The following is a 25,240-nucleotide window of genomic DNA, read 5'->3' on the forward strand; positions in this document are numbered from 1 at the left end:
AACGAGCAGGATTCGTCACTCGAATGACTCCTTGGGGTTATGGGCTGTCTTCATCCCCGTTTATGAGCGAACAGCTCTGTGGCTGGGTGAGCTACAGCCCAGGAGGCACGAGGGACCCTTCCCCCAGCACGGGGAGGGTCAGCACCCTTCTGCTGTCAGGGGCACTTTGCTCCTGTAGCTGCTTCTATCTGCCTGAGGAGGCAGAATGATGTCCATCCCGCTCTGAGGACGGCTCCCTGAGCGGGATGAGCTGCGTGCCTGCCCCGGAGCTGCAGAACCCCTTGAAGCGCCTGGTCCTGGGCTCAGCAGGGGGTGTGCGACAGCAGAGCTGCCCAAACGTGTGGTGCCGTATCCACTGCTGTAGCGTGACAGCTGGACACACAGCGTGGAGCTGCCATGTCCCACTCTCTCCTCATTACCAGCCGTTAATTGCCTGCTTGCTTGGGCAAGAAGCCGTCTCCTGTCGCTTATTGACTCAGCGGGGCCAAAAGGGCCCAGGAGGTGACGGGAAATGGTGATCCTGGCAGGGACAAGCCCCATGGGGCTAGAGCCCCCTTTTTCCCAGCATTGAGCCCTGTCCTTTCCCCGCAGAACGGCTCCTGAGGCTGCTGCGCTGCCCCGCCAGCGACGCGCAGGACTACGCCGGCCATGATGACGCCGTCCACCTCTGCCGCTTCGCCCCCTCCGGCCGCTGCCTCCTTACGGCCTCCCACAGCGCCGTCCTCCTCTGGGAGCTCACGGGCAGTTGAGCCGGCGGGCCCATGGACCAGCGGTGCTCCTCCAGCGGGGGAGCCGGGCCTTGGCTCCCCTGGGCCGGCTGGGGCTCCTAGGCGAGGCCCCGGCTTAGGCCTCAAACAAGGCCCCGCGGGCTGTGGGGGCCGGAGGCAGCGGCGGCGGCGGGCCCGCCGGCCAGGCCCGGCCGGTTGCGCGGTGTTTATTTGCTGCTCCATTCGCCGTTTTGGTTTGGTTTTTTGTTAATAATAAAAAAAAAAAAAAAAGAAACCATGGAAAGCTGAAGCCAGGCGGCCGGGGAGTGTTGTTGTGAACCCCCCCGCCCGCCAGGGGGCGCTGTTTTCTGCCCGCGCCGCTCTGCGCCGCCGCTCGCTGGTGCGGCCGGAAGCGGCGGGGGGACGGCGGTGGCGGCGGCGGCGCCGCCATGAAGCGGGACGTCCGCATCCTCCTGCTCGGGGAGGGTAAGGCGGGGGACGGGGGTGGACGCCCGGGGTGTCGCCCGCCACCGGGGAGGGCCTCTCCTGCGGGGGAGACCGGGGCCGGAGGTGGGGGGCGGGGGAAAGCGGCCGGGCCTTGCCCGTGGCCCCGGAGGTGTGTCCCCCGCTGTGATGGCCCCGGTAGCAGTGCCCTCCGGCCGCCGCTTCTGCTGGTTCCTGCGGGCGAGGCCCTTCTCACGGGTTCCCTTCAGTAGCCCCGGGCGAGCTGGGCTGAAGCGCCGTGCCCCTTTCCCGGCCCTCCGCCCCCAGGGCACGGACACCGACGTCCCCGGTGCCCCAGCGGGTGTGATTTGCACCGGCCGCTGGCTCCCATGGTGGCTGCTGCCGGGCCGGTGCCAACGTCTTCCCTTTCTTTCCTAGCCCAGGTGGGGAAGACATCCCTGATCATGGCTCTGGTGGGCGAGGAGTTCCCCGAAGAGGTGAGTGTGACGGGGAGCCCTTGCCCCCCTCGCCGGGTGCCCTTCCAGGTAGCGGTGGGGCGGCTCTGTCCCGAGTGTCCCCGAGATGGGGATGTCCAGGAGGTGCACGCAGCTTCCTGGGGACAGGTGACAGCCACGGGGCTGGTTTGGGTGAGCTGAAGCCTGTGAGGACCACGCAGAGCTCCAGCTGAAATGGTGTCGGTTCCAGTGTGTGTTCTAATCCCCGACTTGGGGTACCATCTGCCCTGGGGAGGGCTGTAGGTGCCTCCCGGGGCCTCGCTCCCCCCTGCTGCCACCGGTGCGATGAGGCTGGGGGGCTCTGCGTCCACCAGCACAGCAGCCTGTTGGAGCCCAGCCTTTCCCTGCATGGCAGCACCACTTGCTCCTCAGCTCCAGCCTTGCTGTGGTGGCACCAGCACAGAGCCCTCGGAAGGAGCTGAGCTGCGTTCCCTGTCCTTCTGCATCTGTCAGGGGAAACGCCTGGTGCTTTAAGCTGGGCTGCCTGTGAGGAGCAGCATCCAGCCTGCCTGTGTGTTCCTCTTGGAGCCCCTGGCTCAGCAGTTTACTGTCCCATCATGGTTTGGATGGGGAGTTGATATCAGTCCGGCTCGACATGTTTGCCCCAGGTGTCTTCTCCCACTGCCCACGAGCAGATGGTGCCCTCTGCAGTGTTTGTGCTGGGGAGGCATCAGCTTCAGGGGCTCGGGGGAGGACCAGCTCCACGCACCTTCCCGTGCTCTCGCAGCAAAGCCCGGACAATCAGCTTAGCGCTTCCCCCAGCTGCCGAGAGGTCAGGCCGGAGAGCTGGGGGAGAGCTGAGGGCTTATCTCTGGAGCTGTAGCGCGGGCGGCGGCACTGACTTGTCTGAAAGCTGGCTTCCCTTCCCCTCCCGTGCCATCAGATGTGTCTCGAGGGAGGACTTGGGGCTGGGGGGGAGGCAGTTGGAGGTTTCGCTATGAGGGCTAAAATGTAGTGAGCTGAGCCACAGCCTCAGCACAGTGGGCCAAGAGTGATCCGTGATCTTGGAGCTCATCCCACCCTGGCAGGGAGGGCGCTGGGCAGCGGTTGTGTGGGGGATCTGAAGTCCCCTTGTCACCCGTCCTCTCAGTTGCGTTCGGTATGGCTGACTGGAACAGAGTCTGCTGGCTTTGCAGGTGCCTCCTCGTGCAGAGGAGATCACAATCCCGGCTGATGTCACCCCCGAGAAGGTCCCCACACACATAGTGGACTACTCAGGTAGGGCCTCGTCCCTCCTTGTTCCCTGCCAGCCCCACTTCTCCCCTTCTCTGCCCACCTGAGGGTAGTGGGAAGGGGTCCCCGCTGCTAGGGGCGGTTGGTGACATCTCTCTTCCCCATCCAGAGTTGGAGCAGACGGAGGATGAGCTGCAGGAGGAGATCGCTAAGGTGAGTGGGGCTGGACAGGGGTGTTGTGGGACCGGAGCTTGCGGTGGCCCGTAGCCCTGTAGCTGGCCAGGGGCACATGGCTGCTGGCTCTCCCCATTAGCCACCCGGAGCTGCGCAGTCGGTCGGTTATCTGTGGATTAATGCGATCGGTTTGTTTAATCCTCCTCTGTCTTGTAAGCTGTTGTGTGTGGCTTGTCCTAGCCCTCTGGGGAGCCTCCAGAAGGAGGGCGGTGGGGGACAGCTCGCTGCCCACCAGGAGGTGGAGGAGGCTGCTGAGCAGATAATGTGCTTTTAACCTCGGGATGTTCCCCACGGACTCAGAAGAAGGGGAAAAACAGTTGCTGAGCTTGGGCGAGACCCCCCCCCTGCTCCCTACATGAGGTCCCTGTGGCTGCCTGATGAAGCAGTGGCAAAGAGGAGTTATTTTGGCAGCTGGAGCCCTGGGGAGCGCTGGGTGGGGAGGGACGAGGGCTCCCACATTCTTCAGAGCATCCATGGAGGAATAATCCAGCTGCCCAGCTGGGGTGGGCCCAGCTGTTCTTCTCTGCCCTGGGATTAACCTCGGCTCTGCACAGAGGACCTCTTGATTACAGATATTAAAACTGTCTCTCCCCTGTGTACTCACGGGAGCAAAGCTATTTAATCCCTCCACCTCGGTGGCTAGTGGCCAAGGAGGTGGGCCGGCGGGCAGGGGGGTCCTGCTCCCTCCACCCAGACAGAAGAGTATAGAGAGGCTTAAAGCGGCTCTGGGAAATCCTGCCTAAACCCTTGTGTGTCCTCGGGATTAGCACTAAACTCTCTCCTGAAAGGGCCAGTGATCCCTCCTGTCCGCTTCAAATAAAGCATTGGTGTCAGTGCTGTCGGGGAGGGGGGTGGTGGCCACTGGGCCAGCACGGGACACAGGCAGTGCCATCGTGGGGTGACAGCGAGGTGTGGGAGCAGGGAACCGGGTGTCGGATGTGGAGGCAGATGTGTTTGTGGCAGCTCCCTGGAGGGGGGCTGAAGCAGAGGGGCGAGTCTTTGCTCCGCGCAGCCCCTTGTAGAGTTGTGTTGGCAGCGGGCGAGTCGTTGGTGTCGGAGGGTGTGCGTATGTGCGCACGCTCATGTGTGCAAGACACCCACCGTGTTGTCCCTGAGAGCAGTGCAGTTGAGTTCCACCTCCCAGGCTCAGGTGGGGGAGCAAAGGTTTAGTTAAACCACAAGAATTGGCCTAAGAGATGTCAGGATGGCGATGGGTGCCATAACAAGTCTCATCTGAGCTACCATTGGTGCTCCCCTTCGGATGCTTGGCAGGGACCCAAATTGCTGGGTTTTGGTGCCAGGGGCACAGCAGCGTGTGGGGCTGGGGCTGCCTGACTATGGGGCCGGCTTGTGGCTACCGCAGGGCTGTGCCCTCAGGCTGCCTCCCCACTGCGGTGGGCGCGCCATGGGGACCTTCACTCACCACCCTCTGCCTCTTCTCTCTTGCAGGCCAACGTGGTCTGCGTGGTGTACGATGTCACCAAGGAGGCCACGATCGAGAAGGTAACGAGTCCCCTGCGGAGCCCTGAGTGGCCCCGCTCAGCCAGAGGGGAAGGGGTTCCCAGCGCTGGGTCCTTCCTGGCTGCCACAGCTTTTTGGTGTGGGTGGCTACCGGCGCCCCCCAGCCCTGCAGGGACTGGGGGTTGAGACCCCCTGGAAGCAGAGACAGGCTGAGCGCAGCCCCACGTTGGCTGTTGTCCTGACTTGCTGGGGGGGACAACAGGCTTGTCGCATCCTTCTGCTGGCATCCAGCATCCCTGGGTCTGCTCTGCCTGCTGGTGCGGGGGAACACCGGGCAGCAGATGGCTGCGGGGCCCTGCTGGCTGCCGTGGCAGCTGTGCTGGGATCTGTACTGGGAGCTGTACTGGGAGCTGTGCTGGGAGCTGCCTCTCCCTCCCCAGGCTGCCCTGACGGGCCTTTCTCTGTGCTCCCCTTTCAGATTCGCACAAAGTGGATCCCCATGGTGAACGGGGGAGTCGAAAAGGGCTCCAGGTACGGTGTGTGGCATGGTCCGGGGGCACGGAACTAGGGGATTCTGGAGGCTGTGGGGTGCCCACCACCCTCTCCTCCTTCTGAGGTTGTCGAGATCAAACCAGCTTTACGGTGTGTGGTCAGACCATTTGTAGGAGAAAAACACAGGGGCTTTTCTCTCTCAGAGATTGTCCTGGGTTGAGTGACACAGGACTAACTTCTCTTCTAATGCTGGGGAAAACCGCACTTTTAGAAGACTGGTGTCTGAATTTGTGAAAATATTTACTTTACAGCCAGCCAGGCTCTGTGGGATTCAAGGTCTCGGTGTTTTCGAGCCTTGCCAGGGGCAGGGACAAGGAGGAGCGAGACCTGGGCACTTGACCCAAGCTGCCAACAGGGTTATTTCATACCATGAACATCACATTCAATATCAATTAGGAAGTTTGCTGAGGAGCTCTCTCTCTCCCTTGATGGTGACAGTCCAGACAACTCCTTGTCCCGGTGCCGGAGCCCTGAGCCCTTCCCTTCCTCCCAAAGCCGCAGCGCTCGCAGGGTGCCACATTGGCTGGGAGTGCACGGCTTCCTGGGATGGAATGTGCTGGGAATAGTCCTTGGGTATTTTATATTAGTATCGGGATTAATACTGGTTTTTTATCATTATTGTTAATTATTTAGCCTTATCCTATTAAATCTATTTATATTTCAACCCTCGTGTTTCTTTGCTTTCCCCCATTCCCCTTCCCGGGTGGGGAGGGGTCATCGGGTGAGAGAATAATTGTCTAAACGACAATAAATTGTTGGGGGTTTTCTCAAACCGTAACACAGACCTCGCTGAGGGAGAAGGTTTCTTCCTCCCTTGGTCTCTTCTCAGCCAGGCAGGGAGAGGAGGCTGCCAAGGGAGGACGGGAGCGCAGAAGCCGCAATCTGTATGTGGATTTCTCGGGCAGAAGGCTGCTGTGCTGGATTAAAGGCTCCCGAACATATTGTTGCTGGGTGAAAGCGTAAGCGGGATCAGGCAGTCTGTTTCTCCAGATGGATGCTCCCGGCCGTGGGAGGCAGGAAAGCTGCTGTGGACCTTGCAGAGGAGGGTGGGGAGGCTCCCTGGGCTGCTGAGACCGAGAGAGGGGCGGCCTCAGTCATGCTTTCTGACACTGCGGCTTTTTTCCCCAGGATTCCCATTATTTTAGTGGGAAACAAGTCTGACCTGCAGGTGGGGAGCTCCATGGAGGTCATCCTGCCCATCATGAACCAGTTCTCGGAGATTGAGACCTGTGTGGAGGTGAGAGAACCAGAGGGTTTCTGCAAAGCCTTCCTGAGGGGTAGGAGCATTTGTCTGGCATAACCCAGGGAGCCTTCGTGCCCTGCTAACGTTACTCTGCGGGATTATCCCTGTCTGGGTCTTGAGGGCCTGTGCTTTGGGCTTTCTGTCCTTTGTCTTCCTCGCAGGGAGTGGGTTTCAGTGTCTACCCGCTCTGGCTTTCCAGCTGTAACTGGTGTTGGAGCCACCTGCAGCCCCTGTTGGCTCTGAGCAGGAGGTTTCCCTTTTATTCTTTCCTAACGATGAACAGTCGTTGCTCTGGGCTTTGACGCACAGCTTGCCTGGCTCGGGGACCTCGTATCGTCCTCCTTCTGCCCCTTGTCCCCGCTCACAGGGTTGTCTCTTCCTTTGAATCCCCAGTGCTCTGCCAAGAACCTCAAGAACATCTCCGAGCTCTTCTACTACGCCCAGAAGGCTGTGCTGCACCCCACCGCCCCCCTCTACGACCCAGAGGAGAAGCAGGTAGGAAAAGCACCTCTCGTAGCCCCTGGAGGAGTCTCCTTCCCGTCACAGCACTCTGGTGCTGTGCCTTTGTCACTGTGTAGGAGGGTGAAAAGTTTGGGCCAAAGCAGCCAGAACAAGGGGAAATTGTTACCCCAGGGGAAAGCACCCATCTCCCGTGCTCAGCTGAGTATATCCAGGCCAGAGAGATCTGCAAGGACCAGTGGCACTGAATTTCACTGAATTTTCACTGAATTTTTAGAGTTGGAAGGGACCATAAAGATCATCTAGTCGTTGGGGTAGAAGCTCTCCTGCTCCAGACCATGTTTTAGCCGTGGTGGGAAGGGTCTAGGAGAAACCTTCCATGTGGCTTGTCCTGTTTCTGATTCCCAGTTCTAATGTGGCTGGGGAACTGGCCTAGCTGGACTGTGCTCCCAGCCAGTGCAGGAAGGGAACCCCTCTGCACATACGGGGTTGCAGGAGGAAGGGCCAGGCTGAAGGTGCTGCCCTGTTTTTGTCATCGTGATTTTTCCTCGCAGCTGAAACCTGCGTGTGCACGAGCCCTGACCCGGATTTTCAACCTCTCGGACCAGGATAACAACCAGATCCTTAGTGACGATGAACTCAACTACTTCCAGGTAGGGCTGGCTGCGGAGCTGAGATATTCCCAGTCCCTTGTGGAAAGCCCCTGGGGGTTCCTTTTCCCTCCAGTCCCAGGCTTCCCCTCTCCTGACACAGCCGTCGTCTTTGCATTCGGTTCTGCTGTTGCACAGCGTGGATCTCCGAGCACATGGGGATCCACAGATCTTCCATCTTCACTAAGCTTGGGCCGAGTTTGCCCTGCAGTGAAGAGCAGGAGGCTCTGGAGACGTTGAGGGTGATGTTATTGGGATGCTGAGGAACAGGGTCTAAGCCCAGAATCCCTGAGCTGGGTGGATTTTCTCTCCTAGAAACACCATCTCCTTGTGCCGGGGGAAGAGGGCTGCTGGCGAGACAGAGGGTTGTGCTGTCTGTGTGCTTTGCTGATGATGACCTTCTTTCTCTTGGGAGGTAGAAGTCCTGCTTTGGAAACCCACTGGCTCCTCAGGCCCTGGAGGACGTGAAGATGGTTGTGTGGAAGAACACCACAGACGGGGTGCAGGACAATGGCCTGACGTTGAACGGTAACAGCATGAGGGCTCTGTGCTCCTTCCCACTGAGGGATGGAGGGACCCTGTCCTCGGGCTGAGCCTCCTGGCTCTCATTCCAAGCCTAATTAGTCCCTCTTATCAAAGCAAGCCTGAGCCTGCTGTGGCTACTAGAGCTCTCTGTCCAAGCAGCCTGTTTTTCCCAGGGAAAGTGTTGTCCCTGAGGCTGAGGGCTTGGTTGGCCCCACTGTATCTGAGCCACCTGGTCTCTCCCGCAGGTTTCCTCTTCCTCAACACGCTCTTCATCCAGAGGGGCCGGCACGAGACCACCTGGACCATCCTTCGCCGCTTTGGGTACGACGACGAGCTGGAGCTGACGGATGACTATCTCCACCCACAGTGCGTATCCTGCGGCGGAGTGGGGCGGGCAGGGTGTGACACCCCTGTGGGGGGCAACTTGGGCTCCCCAGCAGCTTTGCTGGCTCCTTTCTGCACCCCGAGGTCCTCAGCTGAGGCTGAATCCGCACCCTTAGCTCGTGGTCAGGTTCATGGTCCTCACCTTCCCCTGTGGGCAAGAGCTGACACCCGGGGTTGGTGACAAATACAATGGTCCTTGGAGCTGGTGACCGTTTTCTGGCTCTGACGTAGGCGGGCAAGGAGGTGGGGAATGGAGGCCTGTCCCTGACTTCCCTTGACATCAGCGAGGGTGGGGGGGGGGGGTTTGAAGGCTGTTCTGTCTCTGCCTGAGCTGAGGCAGAACGGTTGTGTCAGGAGCAGTAAGCTGTCAGCACAGCCCTCCCGGCTGATTCTCCAGCTGCTGTCTCTGCTCCCTGCCACCCCGGAGGTGATGATCTGGCAGTAATGAAAGGCTTTGGCTTGTGAGCTGCCTCGTCCTCCCCCAGACAGCGGGCTGCGCGGGGAGGCGACAGGGCCCGTGCTGGTGGAAAAACCCCCCGGGGGGCAGCGCTGTGCCCTGCTGAAGCCCTGGGCATGTTGCTGGGGGCTACACCGTCTCCCTGGCTGCTTGGGCAGCGTGCTTCAGCAGGGGAGTTGGACTAGATGATCTATACGGTCCCTTCCAACTCTAAAAAAAAATCAGTGAAATTCGGTGAAATTCAGTGGATGTGCCGGGGAGAGGCCACTGTCACCCTGGAGGCCTTCCCAAAGCAAAGGGTTGTGTCAAGAAGTAGCTGGGCTTGGAGACAACTGCTGGCCTTGAGCAGGGAGGGAGCGGGGAGCTGTGGGGCGAGATCTGGCTTGGCCAAAGACCTGCTCACACGCTGCCCGTCATTCAGGGCTTGAGGAGGCTCACTTGGTTCTCTCCCGACAGGTTCCGTGTTCCTGCCGGCTGCTCCACGGAGCTCAACCACTTGGGCTACCAGTTCCTCCAGCGGCTGTTCGAGAAGCACGACAAGGTGGGCAGTGCGTTGGTGGAGCTGCCTGGGGAGGGGATGCTCTCTGCTGGGCCTGCACCTTGGGGTGCTCTCCTGCCCACCCCTGGAAGTAGTGCCAGCGAAGGGCTTTCCACGCTCCCTTCGTGGCTTTTGGCTGAGGCTTTGGGAGCAGGAGGTGGCCACAGCGAGCTGTAGGTAGCCCGATGGCATCAGCATGTCTAGGGTATGGGGTTGTGGCCACTACCCTTGACCAAAGGGCAACCAGTAAAAGTTTGGGCGTTCAGGGAATGGGTCTGAGTTGACATCAACCTGGTTGTAGCCCCTCGTAGTGCCTGCCTGCAGCACGTGGGGTGGGCAAGGAAAGCGGGCACAGCCGCTAGCCTGTAGCCACGGGCCAGGCACAAGCATCCGCACGGCTGCCAGCCCCGTGGAGGGGGAGCCAGGCCGGAGAGAGGGAGAAAAGCAACTGATGTGTGCCGTTTTCTGGCTTTTTGGGGAGTAAGAGAGAAGGGGATGTATTGGATCCGCACAGTCCTGCTCGGACTAGTTATTCAGATTTTGGGGTGCACCCGGGGTACGGCAGCTCCATGGCCATGGGGAGCTGCAGCACGGAGTCGATGCCCGTCCCTGCGTGCCCGGATGCCAGCAGATCCTCTGTGGTGTGGCCCTGTGGCACACCAGCCTGAGGGTGCTGCCTTGGCATGTGGTCAGCTGGTGGCCAGTGGTCCGGTGGCCACACACAGACCCTGGGTTAGTTGCCTTGAGGTGTGGAAGGTCAGGCTGGGGGTGGCTGTCCCCAGGGAAGCTCAGGGCTGCGGGGTGAGTGTGGAGGGGTCCTGCCCGGTAGCGGTGCTGGCACTGGTTCCAGCTGCCATCACAGAAGCAGGATCAGTCTGTCTCTTGTGCAGTGACGGGAATCCCTGGGGCACAGGCTCTTTGCACGCTCACGCAGCTCTGGCCTTGCTTGCAATTGATTTCTGCCGTGGAGAGCATCCCTGTGTCATTCTGCAGGGTGGCTTCTGTGCTGGGAATCCTCTCTGGACCCCGATTGCTTGGCGTGGCTGCCGGGGTGTGCATGGGCTGTGTCCCGCCTCGGCTGCTGACTCCCCTTTTCTTTCGGCAGGACCAGGACGGAGCCCTCTCCCCCTTAGAGCTGCAGAACTTCTTCAGCGTCTTCCCCTGCGTGCCCTGGGGCCCCGAGCTCTACAACACGGTATGCACCACTGATAAAGGCCTGCTTTCCCTGCATGGATTCCTCTGCCAGTGGACGTAAGCTCAGTCCCTCTCCCCTTGCCTTTAGTCACATCCTTTAGCCCTCGCTGACCTTGTCGGCTTCCCGGTGCGCTCTGTCTCTCCAGGCTCGTGGCTTACCTGGATGTACGGCACTGCCTGGAGTGCCTGGGCTACCTGGGCTACCCCATCCTCTCGGAGCAGGACTCCCAGACGCAAGCCCTCACGGGTACGGCCATGCCCTCCCCTCCTGTCGCTGCTGGGCCTCCCTCCTCTCGCTCACCCAACCTCTCTCCTGCCAGTGACCCGGGAGAAGAGGATCGACCTGGAGAAAGGCCAGACCCAGAGAAACGTCTTCCTCTGCAAGGTGCTGGGAGCCAGGGGCGCAGGCAAGTCCGCCTTCCTGCAGGCCTTCCTCGGCAGGAGCCTGGCGGTGAGTGGCTGGGGGTCCCGGTGGAGCAGGAGGCAGAGCCGTGAGGCTGTTGAGGGATCTGCTGTGAGACCGCACCTCCCTTGCCCACGCCGAGGCCCCAGCGTCCCGGAAAAGGGCTTCACGCCCCTCTCTGAGCCGTCGGTGCCGGTTCCTGTGGCTCTTTCAAATCCTGTGGTTCTTTCACCCTTAATTTTGCCCAAGGGTATGGGCCTCCTCCCTCCGCTTGTCCCCAGGATCTGGAGGGGCCGTGCCCTTCCTGAGCAGCCGTATCCCCCCGAGGTGACGCTGGCTTTCCCTACTGGTGACAAACAGCCTCACGTCTTGTGGCAGGATGGCCTTCAAGCGGCTGTACGCTCCCTGGGGGCTCGGAGCAGTGTGAAATGCTCTCCCTTCCCTGAGCACTGCTCTCGCTCCCTGCTGTCTGAGACGGTGTTTTCATCCATGGCAGGCCCAGAGGGAGAACCCAGGAGAGCCATCCCTCTACGTGATCAACACGGTGCAGGTCAACGGCCAGGAAAAGTACCTTATAGTAAGTGAGGGAGAGGAGGGGAATCTCTGCCGTGGCTGTCTCGCGGCAGGGCTGGGCTGTGCCCCCCCCCCGATCTGCTGTGCAGGATGGCACAGTCTGTGTGTGCCGCTGTGAGAAAGACCTCCTTGAGACGGTGCTGTGCCACCGCGTCCTTTCTCCTCCTGCCCCAGCTGTACGAGGTCAGCGCTGACACGACGTTCACGAAGCCGTCGGACGCGGCCTGCGACGTCGCCTGCTTCATCTACGACCTGAGCGACCCCAGATCTTTCAGCTACTGTGCCAGTATTTATAAGGTACTTGGTGGGGGGAACTGTGGGACTTCAGCCTTTGCCTCGGCAGCCCCACATCTCCCAGGGGCCGGCTGCTGACCCCCTTGCTGGGTCTGTGCTGACCCCCTCGCTGGGTCTTCTCCCTCCCGCAGCAACACTACATGGACAGCCAGATCCCCTGCGTCTTCGTGGCCTCCAAGACGGACCTGCCAGAAGCAGCTCAGCAGCCCGGGCTCTCCCCGACCGAGTTCTGCTACAAGCATTGCCTCCCTCCGCCTTTCCTCTTCTCCTGTCACGGCCAAGGGCCACCCGCCACCGCCGTCTATACCAAGCTGGCCACCGCTGCCACCTTCCCGTTAGTATCCTCCCCTCTGGGCTGGGAGCAGAGCTTGGGGAGGTGGGGGGGGGGGGGCTGTGTCCAAACCCTGCCTCCGCTGCGTGGCTGGCTTTTGGTTCGGTTTCTCTCTAGCTCTCGGTGTCGTCTCCTCATACAAGTAATGGAAACAAAAAGGGCCACTTCTTGCCCTGCTCGGAGAGGGCGGAGGGGACTTGTCTCTCTCCTGCCTGGTGTGTGCGTCTCTGGCAGGTTTATTACATAGATCCTGCCACGGGAGTTTTGATTTTTGAAGCCTGAGATAACAAACGCTGAAGGGGAGTAACCAGCCTCGTTTGTCGAGGCCCGCAGAGGGGGGGGGGGGGGGTGGCAGCTATTTTCTCCCGACGAGGTGAATCACAGTGAAAAAGAGGTCAGTGAAGCGAGACCTTTGTTCACGCAGGCTGCTTTTGGGGAAGGAACCTCACCTGAAAGGGGTAAGGCGGCAGCCGGACCAGTTCCGAGCAGGGGATGGGAAGGAGATCTGGGAAGGAGAAGGTGTCTGCGTGTGGCATCGCCCCCCCTCGAGGGGTGGAGGGGGCTGAAAGGGGCAGAGCCCTCCCGGGGAGAACATGTGGGTGCGTTGGAAGACAGGATGGGATTACTAGTGAGTGGTTTTCCCTCTAGCTTCTTTTCAATAAACAACTTTATTTTTAGAGCCGACACTTTTTTTTTTTTTTTTCCCCCCCCTTCTGCAGTATTAAAATTTAAATATTCTTAATATATCTTAGGGTATGTGGTATAAATAAATAACAGCGTAATGGAGGGCTGGGGATTGGCTCTTCTCCCCCGATTTAGTGGAGAATGAATAATGGATATGCCTTTCCTCTTCGGAGAGGAGCACGTTGATGCAGGACAGCGCGTGTTCGGGAAGGGAATGTGTACGTTTGGGGCAGGTCCCTTCCCTCGCTGCCCCCAGGTCGGCGTCTCCGCTTCTGCGTCCGCTCCCGGGTCTCCTTGCTCTTGGAATTGTAAAAGCGGCTTGACCTAGAAAGGGAGATCCAGACCTTCCAGACCTCCTTGCTCCTACTAATTATTTAGGTGTTGGTGTGCTATTTCCAGCCCGCGGGAGGGTAAAGCCACGTCCGTCCCCGCCAGCGGGGTGGGGAGCCGTGGTTCGCCTTGACGATGATGACGAACGGCGGGTGCTCTGCCTCCCGGGGGAGTCTCTTGGTGCTGTGCCCCCCAGCCTGGAGCTGCGCCGTGGTCACCCTCCATCACCCCAGGGACACCCCAACCTCCCTGCTTGGGGTGGTGGTGGGGGGGGAAACGCTCCAGGCTTGGTTGTTTTTTTTTTTTTTTGGAGAGCCGTCTCTGTGCCCTTGGCTCACCGGCCTCTTCTCTCTTTCCTTGCAGCCACTTGAACGCCGTGGAGCTGGGAGCCGCGTCCTTCTGGCTGCGGGTGGCTTTGGGGACGGCGGTGACAGCTCTGGTAGGGTTCACGCTGTACCGCCTGCTCAACAAGAACAAATGAGGGAGTCTCTCTCCACCCCGGCCTCCCCGTGACACCAGCCTCCCCGTCCCCAGTGACGCCCCACGGAGGGGCCCTGCCTCAAGCTTGTCCCTGGTGGGAAATCCTCCCTTTTTCCCCCCAGCCTGGATTGTCAGGACCGGTGAAACCAGACTTCCCAGCACCAGCAGGATAGATCCCCTGGCACTGGCCAGCCGTGGCAGCGGGGCCCAAGCAGCTGGAGGATCATCCCCATCTCTTATTCTCTTAATATTTTTTTTTTTAACGTTTGTTTTTAAGCTCAAACGTGAGTGTTTCAGTATCTGTTGGGCCGGGCACATCCCTTCCCCAGAGGGCTGTGCTGGTGCCCTCGATTCTGGGTAGGGAGGGGGGGCAACATTCCCGGAGCCCCTGGGGAGCTCCGAGAGCGGCAGAGCCGTCGGATGGGCTCGTGGCTTCAGTCCCCTGGGTCACACGTCCCATCTTCTGTCCCTGTTTCCCTCAACCAGCGCTGGGAGAGGCAGCTGACACCCCCTCCCTTGTGTTTTGGGGTCCCTCCTGGTGGCACGTGGTGGCTGCAGCCACAGAGGGGAGGGAACGAAGGGACTCTCTCTTGTTTCTGCCCAAAAATACTGGCAGCCCTGCAGCGTGCCAGGCTCTCTGCCCCCCTGCGTGGCCTGTCCCCTCCCCACCCCTGCCCTGGCCACCAGTATTCATGGCCACCAGTATTCTCGGGAGCCCTGGGAAGGGGCTGTGGGGGCGCAGGGTGTCCGCTGCGCTCCCGAGGGCCGGCTGCCATCCTTCCTGGCCGTGCCATCGCTGGGCTGGTGCCATCCTGTGCCATATGGCCCGTGTCCTGCTGTCCCCTGGCCACTCGGGGACACCCTGTCCCAAAGCCTGGGGCTCTTCTGGGCGTTGCATCTCCTGGTACAACTGGAAGCTCTTTCCTCGCTGGGCAGCTGATGTGTCCTCAGCCCAGCGCCATCTGGGGCCAGAGACCCACAGTGTCCCCATCTGTGGGTCCCAAAGAGTGATGACAACCTGTGCTGGCCCCCGCCCTCGGCTCCCCCACCACCCCCGACCCCTGGGCTTCCATGCTGCTGTGGGGGGAGCCCAGGTCCCCTCCTGGCTCAGTGACACTCGCTCTTAGGCTTTTTGAGCACACTCAGGGTAGGTTTATCTGGGGGGGGGAGAGGGGGGGGGCAGCCCCGAGAGAACAGAACGAGCTGCTTTTCTGTATGTTTTGTCTATTTAAATTTTTTCTTGTGGCCTGGAGCCGGTATGGGGGGGTGGGGGGGGGACGGGCAGAAGCTGCTGGGCAGCAGCCGGCATCTCTTACGGGACAGTCCCGGGTTGGTGGCCCCCATCCCGCCGGTCCCCAGTGCTGCCGGATTGGGCCATCGCCCTCGCTGCTGGCCCCTGGCTCGTGGCGCTGCCAGGGCCACGTCCCTGGTGTTCCTGTGTCCCCCACCTGTGTCCGCTTGTCCCCCCCTCTGGCAAAGCCATACCGTTTTAGGAGGTTTGTTCTCTCCGTGAAAATAAATTTTTACACGCCTTCCTCTTGCCCGCCGTGTCCTGCGTCTCCCGGCTCCTGCCAGGGGCTGCCCGGGACCTCCCTTGGCTGCGGTGGGAGCAAGGAGCCCCCGGGGTCCTGGGCTTCCCACCCCCTTTTGGGGGCAATTACAGGGATTTAGGGCAGGAGCTGAAGCCTGGCCTTGCTGGGGACAAGGCTGGGGGGCCGGCTCCTTGGTGCTTGGGGACACGGACTCCGTGCCAGCCGGTGGGGAGAGATGGGGAGGAGGTGGTGGGTCCCCATGTCGTGTGGGCAGAGGGGGCTGCCCCTGGGAGCCGTGGCTCTGTGTGACTGTCCCCACAGCGGGTTGGGGGCTCCCCGCTTCCCTGCAGCCACCTTCCTCCCCAGCTCCCGGTGCTGTGCCACCTCCCCTCCCTGCTCCCATTTCCCTCTGCCACCTTCTCCCTCGGCTGTCTCTGTCGCTGTGGGCGTTGGGCGCTGGGAATGTGGGTGCAACCAGGGAAAAGGCTTTTCCCGGCACCTCTCCGGGGTCTCTGAGGGGGTCCCACCTGTGCTGGGGTGGGGAGAGGTAGACCCTTCCCACCAGGGCAAACTGGGGCACCCAGGGGTGCTGTGGCAGGGAGGGAGTATGGCTGGTACCTCCGTGCAGGCAGAGGAGGCGATGCCAAGGTGGACGGGACACGGGGTGGTCCCTGGTGAGTCCAAACCAGGCTGGGCCCCGTGGGAGCAGCGGGTCCACGTGCCGCGGGGTGTATTAATAGTCCGGAGCCGCGCACACCGTGCCGGGGCTGGGGATGCACGATCCCCGAGGAAGGAGCTGGGGCATTGCCCCGCGGCCTGGCATCTCTGCCTGCCCCGTACCAGCCGGCATGACCAGCCTGCTGCCACCCAGCCCCTCCGCCCCGCCGGGGGGACAGCCCCGTGCCAGCTGGAGCACCCATGGGGGATGCACCCAGACCTCTGCCGGCCTACGGGTGACAAGGGACATGGTGGGGGTAGAGTTTGTGGATGCCTGTGCCAGATGCTGGGACCTATGCTGGGATGCAGGTGTTATACTGGGATGCTGGGACCCAGACTGGGATGTAGGTGTTATACTGGCATGCAGGTACCTGGACTGGGATGTGGGTTCTATCCTGGGATGCAGGTACCCATACTGGCATGCTGGTATCCATACTGGGATGCAGATACCCATACTGGGATGTAGGTACCCATACTGGGATGTAGGTACCCACACTGGGATGCAGGTTCTATCCTGGGATGCAGGTACCCATACTGGGATGCAGGTACCCATACCGGGATGTAGGTACCCACATTGGGATGCGGGTTCTATCCTGGGATGCAGGTACCCATACTGGGATGCAGGTACCCATACTGGGATGTAGGTACCCACACTGGGATGCGGGTTCTATCCTGGGATGCAGGTACCCATACTGGCATGCTGGTATCCATACTGGGATGTAGGTACCCACACCAGGATGCAGGTAACATGCCAGGACACAGATTCCTGTGGCAGGATGCAGGTGCTGTACTGGGATGCAGGTATCAGACTGGGATGGGGGTACCAGTACTGGGATGTAGGACTGTACTGGGATGCAGGTACCCACACTGGGACACAGGTGCCAGTGCCAGGATGCAGGTGCTGTACTGGGATGTGGGTACCAGTACCAGGATGCAGGTACCAGACCGGGATGCCGATACTGTACCAGGATGCAGGTTCTCTACTGGGATGCAGATACTGTTCTGGGATGCAGGTACTGTACTGGGATGTGGGTACCACTACTGGGATGCAGGTACCAGTACTGGGATGCCCATAGCTGTACCAGAATGCTGGTACCAGTACCAGGACACAGGTACCCATACTGGGATGCACATAGCTGTACCAAGATGCAGGTTCTCTACTGGGATGCAGATACTGTTCTGGGATGCAGGTACTGTACTGGGATGTGGGTACCACTACTGGGATGCAGGTACCAGTACTGGGATGCCCATAGCTGTACCAGAATGCTGGTACCAGTACCAGGACACAGGTACCCATACTGGGATGCACATAGCTGTACCAAGATGCAGGTACCCGTACTGGGATGCAGGTACCAGTACTGGGATGCAAGTACCCATACAGGGAGGTAGGTACTATACCAGGATGTGGGTACCCGTACCGGGAAGCAGGTACCCGTACTGGGATGTGGGTACCAGTACTGGGATGTACGTAGATGCACCGGGATGTAGGTACCATACCAGGATGGGGGTACCCGTACCGGGAAGCAGATAGCCATACTGGGATGCAGGTACCAGTACTGGGATGCAAGTACCCATACAGGGAGGTAGGTAGGTACCATACCAGGATGTGGGTACCCGTACTGGGAAGCAGATAGCCATACTGGGATGCGGGTAGCAGTACTGGGATGCGGGTACCAGTACTGGGATGCGGGTACCAGTACTGGGATGTACGTAGCTGCACCGGGATGTAGGTACCATACCAGGATGGGGGTACCCGTACCGGGATGCAGGTACCTGTACTGGGATGCAGGTACCGTCCCGGGCTCCCGGTGCTCCCTCCCGGTGCCGTGTCTCGGGGCGGAGCGGGGCGGGTCTCGGTTCCCCGCTCGGCGGCGGCGGCGGCGGCGGCGGGGGGGAGGGCGGGAGGGGGGGAGCGCTGCGCCGTGCGCTGCGGCGGGGGCGGCTCCGCTCGGCTCCGCTCCCGCCCCCGCCGCCGCCGCCGCCCCGCTGCCATCGGCGGCTCCCGGCGCCGCCGCCGCCGCTCGCAGCTCGCTCCCGAGCCCGCCGCAACGCGGGGCTGGCGGGGAGAGCCGCCCCCCCCGCCGCCCCCGCCGCCCGCGCCGCTCCCCTGCCCGGTTCGCCGGCCCCGGGCGCGGGGGAGCGGCGGAGCCCGCCGCCCGCCGGGTGCATGGACAGGAGCTCCCTGCTCCAGCTCATCCAGGAGCAGGTGAGAGCCGGGGGGGGGGGAGGCCAACGGGCACCGGACAGCGCTGCCGGGGGGGCGGGCGGGCACCGAGTTCCGCTCCGGGAGGGCGGGGATGCACCGAGCGTCGCTACCGGAGAGGATGCTCGCACGGACCGGGCACGGCTGCCGCGCAGCGGGCAGCGCTGCCCGCCGGTCTGACAGGCACCGGGCAGCGCTGGCCCCCCCCAGTCCCCGCGCTGAGCATCCCCCGACGCCCCCCCCTCCCCCTCCCCAGGGACCCGGGCCCCCTTTTCCCTGCTGAGACCGCGCAACTCAGCTCACTTGTGGCCTCCTCCTCGCCCCAGCACTCCCCGGGCCGGATCCTGCCGGCTGCACCCTCAAGGACGAGGGGTGCTGGGCAGCCGAACCCCGACCCCGGCGGCTGTGCCGAGCCCGAGCACCGGGTGCGGGATGGGGCCCGGAGGCCCCCCGGGGTTGCCGTGGGGCTCGGCCACCCCCGGCAAGGGCTCTCCTTCGTGGGGGGCTGCGTCCAGCCCCGTGACCTGATTGCAGGATCAGGCCGGGGAGCATTAACGCTGCGTAGTGGTGGGCTCCGCTCCGCTGGCAGGATCAGGCCCCCGGTGCGTTAGCACCCCCTGCACCCCATCCCTGCCCGGTGCTCGGCCACCTCGTCCCTCCGTCCCCACCCAGCCCGGGCCGAGCCGGTGGATCTCCCCTGGGGATGGGCAGGGAAATTATTGAGGGTGAGGAATATTAATGGTCCCCCCTCACCCCCCCAGCTGGTTCCATGACCTTGGCCGAGTCCCCCAGCCGCCCCAGCCCCGGAGCTGCGGTGCTGTCCCCCTGTGCCACCCCACCATGGGGTGCTGGGGCTCCGCGAGCCTCCGAGCCCTTCAGGGACAAGCAGCGTCTTCCCCAGGCGAGAGCAGGACCTGGGACAGGCCGAGGGGCTGGGGGGCTGGGGTTCGGGCCCCCCCGGAGCTGGTGTGGGGGGGACATGCACCCCTAAAGTGGAGAGGGGCTTCTGGACACTGCCGGGGCTCGCTGGGGGCCAGTGAGCTCGGTGTGTGCCGGCGTGTGGGGACGGCGTGTGCCAGGTCCCGGTGTGGCACAAACACGTGGTACTTGTGGGGCAGCGTGTGTGGTTTGTGGGGTGCAGGGATGGGTGGCACTGGGGTGCTCCCGCACCCCGATGGCTGGAGCTGCTCCCCTGGGCTGGCGGCTGCTGAGAGGCTGCAAACACTGCCTGCACCCCACATCCCACACCCTACTGCCCACCCTCCACCCTACATCCCGCACCCTACTCCCCACCCCACATCCCGCACCCTACTCCCCACCCTGCACCCCATATCCTACCCAGGCAGGGCCTCCAGGCAGCTGGATTCCTCTTGGGAAAGGGACTTTGGCTGTTCCCTGCCGGGACCGGAGGGAGGGGGTGCACATCAGGGTGGGGGTACGATCCCCTGCCCCCAGCGCTCCCTCTCCTGCCCATCCCACGAGGACGAGTTTCCTCTCCTGCTTTTCATCCCCTGGCAAAGGAAAGGAGCAAACCTGATGCTATTTGCAGGGTGATTCTGTGGGGTGCGGGGGTCCCAGCCACCCTCTGTGGGGCTCGGGCTGTGCTCTGACCATGGGGGGTTCTCTCCCCATCTCCATCGTCCCCGTGCCACCCCGGGCTCCTCATCTCCATGAGCAGGACCACGTCGGGTACCTTGAGGTGCTGGGTGCCCCATGGTGTGGGGTACCCCATGGTCTGGGGTGCCCGGAGGGCTGAGGGTGCCCGGTTGGTGCCGGGAGCCCCCAGGGATGGTGCAGGATGCCCCGGCACAGGGTGCCTGGTGTGGTGGAGCCCAGCGAGGGCGTGCAGGAGGAGGAGGAGGAGGATGGTGCCAGGGCTGCGCGTGTGTTTAGCTTCGTGGCTTCCTGGCTGGCAGGCTGCTGGCGGCGAGAAATAACTGAGTGGGAGAGTGTTGGCTGCGCCACGGGGGGGGGACGGGGACGCCGGCACGGCACGGGGCACCCACACGGCATGGGGCACCCCCATTGCACAGGGCACCTTCATGGCACAGGGCACCCGCATGGTGAGGGCTACAGGATGGGTGTGGGTTGTGGCCTCCCCTGCAGAGACTGGGGCTGGTGTCACGGAGCGGCACATGGTGCCACCAGGCTTGAGGCCAGGGTGAGGGGCACCAGAGAGTCTCCCCACCCCATCAACCCTGGCATCTCGGTGATGCCCCGTGCCGTGCCCCCACAGCTCGACCCCGAAAACACTGGCTTCATCGGGGTGGAGACGTTTGCCAGCCTCGTGCACAGCCATGAGCTGCCCCTGGACCCCGCCAAGCTGGACATGCTGGTGGCCCTGGCACAGGGCAACGACGAGGGGCAGGTCTGCTATCAGGAGCTGGTAGACCTGGTCAGTGCTGGGGGGCCACGGGGATGGGGGCGAGCGGCCGGGTGCCAGCCCGGGGTGGGCACTGGGCACCTCCTGGGGAGGGGGGAAGACACCGGTGGTCCCCAGGGTCTCCCCTGGCATGGGATGATGGCACAGCCTTGGGATGGCTTGTCCAGCCGCTCCCACCAGGCTGTGTCACGGGGTGGTGGCGATGGGCAGGGGGTGGCCACAAGCCCACCGTCCCGAGCTGCCCCTGCGGCCCCCGCGGGCACGGCCTCTCTCTGCAGATCAGCAGCAAGCGCTCGAGCAGCTTCAAGCGCGCCATCGCCAACGGGCAGCGCGCCCTGCCCCGCGACGTCCTGCTGGACGAGACCGGCCTGGGCTTCTACAAACGCTTCGTCCGCTACGTGGCCTACGAGATCCTGCCCTGCGAGATGGACCGGCGCTGGTACTTCTACCAGCACCGCACGTGTCCGCCCCCCGTCTTCATGGCGGCCGTCACCCTCACCCAGGTACGGGGCACGGGCACTGTGCCCTTGGGGAGCTCAGATCCAGGGTGGGCAGGATGGGTGACCCTGTTTGTGATGTGCCAGTGGCCATGGAGGGCTCAGATCTGGGGCAGAGAGGATGGGGGACACCAGTTGTGATGGTCCAGTGACCGTGGGGGAGCTCAGACCCGAGGCAAGGGGGAAGGAGGACCCCAGTTGTGATGTACTGGTGACCATGGCGGGCTCAAACTCGAGGTGGAGGCAATAGGTGACCCTGGTTGTGATATCCTAGTGGCCACAGGGGACTCGGACCTGGGGTGGAGGAGATGGTTGAGCCCCACTGTGATGTCCTGGTGCTAATATGGGGGGGTCTCAAATGCAGGGCAGAGGGGACGGGTGATCCCAGGTGTGATGTGCTGGTGGCCATACGGGGTCTGCGACCTGGGGTGGAGGGGGTTGGGTGACCCTGGTTGTGATGCCCTGATGGCCACAGGGGATGCAGACCCAGGACAGTGGGGACAGGCCACCCCAGTTGTGGTGTCTTAGTGCCTATATGGGGGTGGATGACCTCTTGTGGGCACCAGTGCCCACATGAGGGGCTCAGAACTGGGGTGGAAGGGAATGGATGACCCTGGTTGTGATGTCCCAGTGCCCATGGGGGTGCTCAGACTTGGGGCAGGGGGGACGAGTGACCCCCGTTGTGATGTGCCAGTGCTCATACAGGGTCTCAGATCCAGGGTGGAGGGTACGGGTGACCCCAGCTGTGACATCCTCCTGCCCATACAGGGGACTCAGATGTAGGGCAGTGGGGATGGATGACCCCAGTTGTGATCTCCTGGTGGCCATGGCGGGGTTCAGACCTGTGGTGGAGGGGTCGGGTGACCCTGCCGCGAGATGGGGGGGGGGGGGGGGGGGGGGGGGGGTGTCTCTTGGTGGTGGTGGGGCTGACGGCCATGGGGTTTGGCGCAGATCATCGTGTTCCTCTGCTACGGGGCCCGGCTGAACAAGTGGGTGCTGCAGACCTACCACCCCGAGTACATGAAGAGCCCCTTGGTCTACCACCCCGGGCACCGGGCGCGGGCCTGGCGCTTCCTCACCTACATGTTCATGCACGTGGGGTAGGTCCCTTCTGGGGAGGGGACACCATGGAGGTGGGGGGGGGGGGGACACACAGAGATGACTGCGTGTCCCGAGCCACCCCGTGTCCCCTCCTGTGCAGGCTGGAGCAGCTGGGGTTCAACGCCCTCCTGCAGCTGATGATCGGGGTGCCCCTGGAGATGGTGCACGGCATCCTGCGCATCAGCTTCCTCTACCTGGCCGGCGTCCTGGCAGGTGGGTGCGTGCCCGGGGGCGGGGGGGACACACACACATAACACACGCTGTCCCCATGGGTCCCCGTCACCAGCCCTGGGGAGCACACGGGGAGATGCACCCCGAGTTTGGTGGGGATGCGGGACTTCGCTTGCCGCCTGCTCTTGACCTCTGGGTACCACCCTGCACTGCCAGCATCACTTGCCCTGGGGGGGTGGGGGGCAATGCAGCCCATAATTAATTAATGTGGACCGTAATTAATTAATGCCATGGGTGGGGGGTGAAGCCCCATGCTGAGCTCTGCCTGTGCCCGCAGGCTCCCTCACCGTCTCCATCACGGACATGCGGGCCCCCCTGGTCGGGGGCTCGGGGGGGGTCTACGCACTCTGCTCGGCACACCTCGCCAACGTCGTCATGGTCAGTGACCAGGGAGAGAGGACATAGCGGGGACAGGGGAGGGTGGGCAGCGTGGTGTGACCTTGGAGGGGACAGCGTGGGGTGGCATCATGGGGTTGGGAACCATCGCCGGGGGGAGCATCTTGGGTGGCATCATGGGGTGGGTGTCATCAGGTGGCACTGTAGGGGGGGGGAGCAGGGTCTGATGTGGGGAGGGGTGCCGTGGGGTGGCATCACGGGGTGGATGTCATTGGGTGGTATTGTAGGGGGGACACTGGAGGGGGATGCCATGGGGTGGGTGGCATTGGAGGGGGGGCAACGTGGTGTGTCACTGGAGGGAATGCCAGTGGATGGCATTAGGGGTGGGTGCCTTTGGGTGGCATTGCAGGGGGGGGGTATCATCCTGTGACATTGGGTGGGAGAAGCCTTGGGGTCAGTGGCATTGGGTGGCATTTTAGGGTGGGCAGTGTGGTGTGACATTGGGAGGGGGTGTTTGCCTTGGAGTGGAATCATGGGGTGGGTGGCATTGTAAGGTGGGCAGCATGGTGTGACATTGAGGGGGGGGGAATGTGGGGTGGCATCATGGGGTGGGTGTCGTTGGATGGTGTTGAAGGGTGGGGAACATGGTGTGACATTGGAAGGGACACCAGGGGAGGGCATTGGGGGTAGGTGCCACTGGGTGACATAGGTGGGGGCAGCATGGTGTGACATTGGGTGGGGGATGCCATTGGGTGCCATTGTAGGGGGCACAGCATGGTGTGACATTGAGGGGGGGACGCCATGGGGTGGCATTGGGGTTGGGTGCCATTGTAAGGTGGGCAGCGTGGTGTGACATTGTGGGGGGGGACGCTACGGTGTGGCATCATGGGGCGGATGTTGAAAGGTGGGGAGCATGGTGTGACATTGGAGGGGACACCAGGGGATGGCATTGGGGGTGGGTGCCATTGGGTAGTGTAGGTGAGGGCAGCATGGTGTGACATTGCAGGGGGGGATGCCATGGGGTGGGTGGCACTGGGTGGCATTGTAGTATGGGCAGCATGGGGAGGGGGGAAGCCTTGGGGTGGCATCATGGGGTGGATGGCATTGTAGGGGGGGCAACGTGGTGTGACATTGTGTGTGGGGTGCCGTGGGGTGGGTGGCGTTGGATGTCATTGGAGGGTGGGCAGCGTGGTGTGACATTACCGGGGGGGGACGCTGTGGGATGGCACTGGAGGTGGGAGAGCATGGTGTCACATTGGAGGAGGATGCCATGGGGTGGCATTGGGGGTGGGTGTCATTGGGTGGTGCTGAAGAGTGGGCAGTGTGATGTGACATTGGAAGGGACACCAGGGGATGGCGTTGGAGGTGGGTGCCATTGGGTGACATAGATGAGGACAATGTGGTGTGACATTACAGGGCGGGATGCCATGGGGTGGGTGCCATTAGGTGGCATTGTAGGGAGGGTGGCATGATGTGACATTGCAGGGGGGGTACCGTGGGGTGGCATTGCAGGTGGATGCCATCGAAAGGGGGGGGGGGGGGGCAGCATGGTGTGACATTGTGGGGGGAGGTGCCTTGAGGTGGCATAATGGGGTGGGTGGCATTGTAGGGTGGGCAGCGTGGTGTGACATTACGGGGGGGACAACGTGGGGTGGCGTTGGAGGTGGGTGCCATTGTTGGGGGGGGAGCTTGGTGTCACATTGGAGGAGGATGCCATGGGGTGGCATCAGGGGGTGGGTATCACTGGGTGGTGTTGAAGGGTGGGGAACATGGTGTGACATTGGAGGGGACACCAGGGGATGGCATTGGAGGTGGGTGCCATTGGGTGACATAGATGGGGGCAACGTGGTGTGACATTGGGTGGGAGATGCCGTTGGGTGGCATCGTAGGGTGGACAGCACGGTGTGACATTAGGGGGGGGATGCCACGGGGTGGATGTCACGGTGTGACATTGTTGGGTGACGCTGTGGGGTGGCACCACAGGGTGTGCACCGTTGCAGGGGCCATCACCTTGGGTGGCATCATGGGGTGGTTGGGGCCCTGGGCGGGGGGGGGGGGGGGCGCGCTCCGTGGGGCCAGGGGCACAGCTCTGCTGGGGCAGGCTGGTGGCCCCGCTGCCGGAGCATCACCGGTGCTGGGTCACTCTCCGTCCGTCCGTCCGTCCGTGGCAGAACTGGGCCGGGATGCGCTGCCCCTACAAGCTGCTGCGGATGGTGCTGGCGCTGGTGTGCAGTGAGTACCCCGGGGGGTGGTGGGGGGTGTATGGGGGTGGGGGGGGGTGGGTGGGGGGGGGTGGGGGGTGGTGTCTGAGCACCCCCTTCCCCGTGTTTTTTCCAGTGAGCTCGGAGGTGGGTCGCGCCGTCTGGCTCCGCTTCTCCCCGCCGTTGCCGGCCTCGGGTCCCCAGCCCAGTTTCATGGCCCACTTGGCGGGGGCCATCGTGGGGATCAGCATGGGGCTGACCATCCTGCGCAGCTACGAGGAGAGCCTGCAGGACCAGTGCGGCTGGTGGGTCCTGCTCCTCTCCTACGGCACCTTCCTCCTCTTCGCCGTCTTCTGGAACATCTTCGCCTATGACCTACTGGGGGCACAAATCCCCCCCCCGCCATAA

General features: G+C 62.5%; 3 protein-coding genes across 10 annotated transcripts in view; all 3 read left to right on the top strand.

The window, feature by feature from the left end:
* The window catches only part of WDR90 (WD repeat domain 90), a 35,772-nt gene extending 34,789 nt beyond the window's left edge, over positions 1-983 (top strand). Inside the window, exon 43 of the mRNA XM_074158358.1 lies at positions 592-983. Within this exon, the coding sequence (XP_074014459.1) occupies positions 592-749 (158 nt within the window). The 3' untranslated portion in view covers positions 750-983. The remainder of the gene's footprint in view (positions 1-591) is intronic.
* Positions 832-13,911, top strand: RHOT2 (ras homolog family member T2). Of its 7 annotated transcripts, none has more exons than XM_074158359.1 (19): positions 1,122-1,193; positions 1,590-1,648; positions 2,803-2,884; positions 3,009-3,052; positions 4,523-4,576; positions 5,013-5,065; positions 6,215-6,323; positions 6,723-6,824; positions 7,343-7,441; positions 7,858-7,966; positions 8,209-8,329; positions 9,261-9,345; positions 10,448-10,593; positions 10,683-10,783; positions 10,857-10,987; positions 11,436-11,516; positions 11,687-11,809; positions 11,938-12,140; positions 13,515-13,911. In XM_074158359.1, the coding sequence occupies exons 1-19, from the start codon at positions 1,157-1,159 to the stop codon at positions 13,630-13,632; spliced, it is 1,857 nt and encodes a 618-aa protein (XP_074014460.1). In that variant the 5' UTR covers positions 1,122-1,156; the 3' UTR covers positions 13,633-13,911. The 7 variants fall into 7 exon arrangements, with proteins under 7 accessions (XP_074014465.1, XP_074014466.1, XP_074014460.1 ...); XM_074158360.1 differs by having other exon boundaries at positions 1,145-1,193; positions 10,857-10,984; XM_074158362.1 differs by lacking the exon at positions 7,343-7,441 and having other exon boundaries at positions 1,157-1,193; positions 10,857-10,984.
* Positions 13,912-18,047: 4,136 nt separating this feature from the next.
* Positions 18,048-25,240, top strand: RHBDL1 (rhomboid like 1). Of its 2 annotated transcripts, XM_074158566.1 has the most exons (8): positions 18,048-18,086; positions 20,320-20,478; positions 20,745-20,969; positions 21,915-22,063; positions 22,165-22,277; positions 22,573-22,673; positions 24,803-24,863; positions 24,969-25,240. In XM_074158566.1, exons 1-8 carry the CDS (start codon positions 18,048-18,050, stop codon positions 25,238-25,240), a joined length of 1,119 nt encoding a protein of 372 aa, XP_074014667.1. The 2 variants fall into 2 exon arrangements, with proteins under 2 accessions (XP_074014667.1, XP_074014668.1); XM_074158567.1 differs by lacking the exon at positions 20,745-20,969.

This window comes from Numenius arquata, chromosome 14 (genome assembly GCF_964106895.1).
Source record: "Numenius arquata chromosome 14, bNumArq3.hap1.1, whole genome shotgun sequence".
Classification (NCBI taxonomy): Eukaryota; Metazoa; Chordata; class Aves; order Charadriiformes; family Scolopacidae; genus Numenius; species Numenius arquata.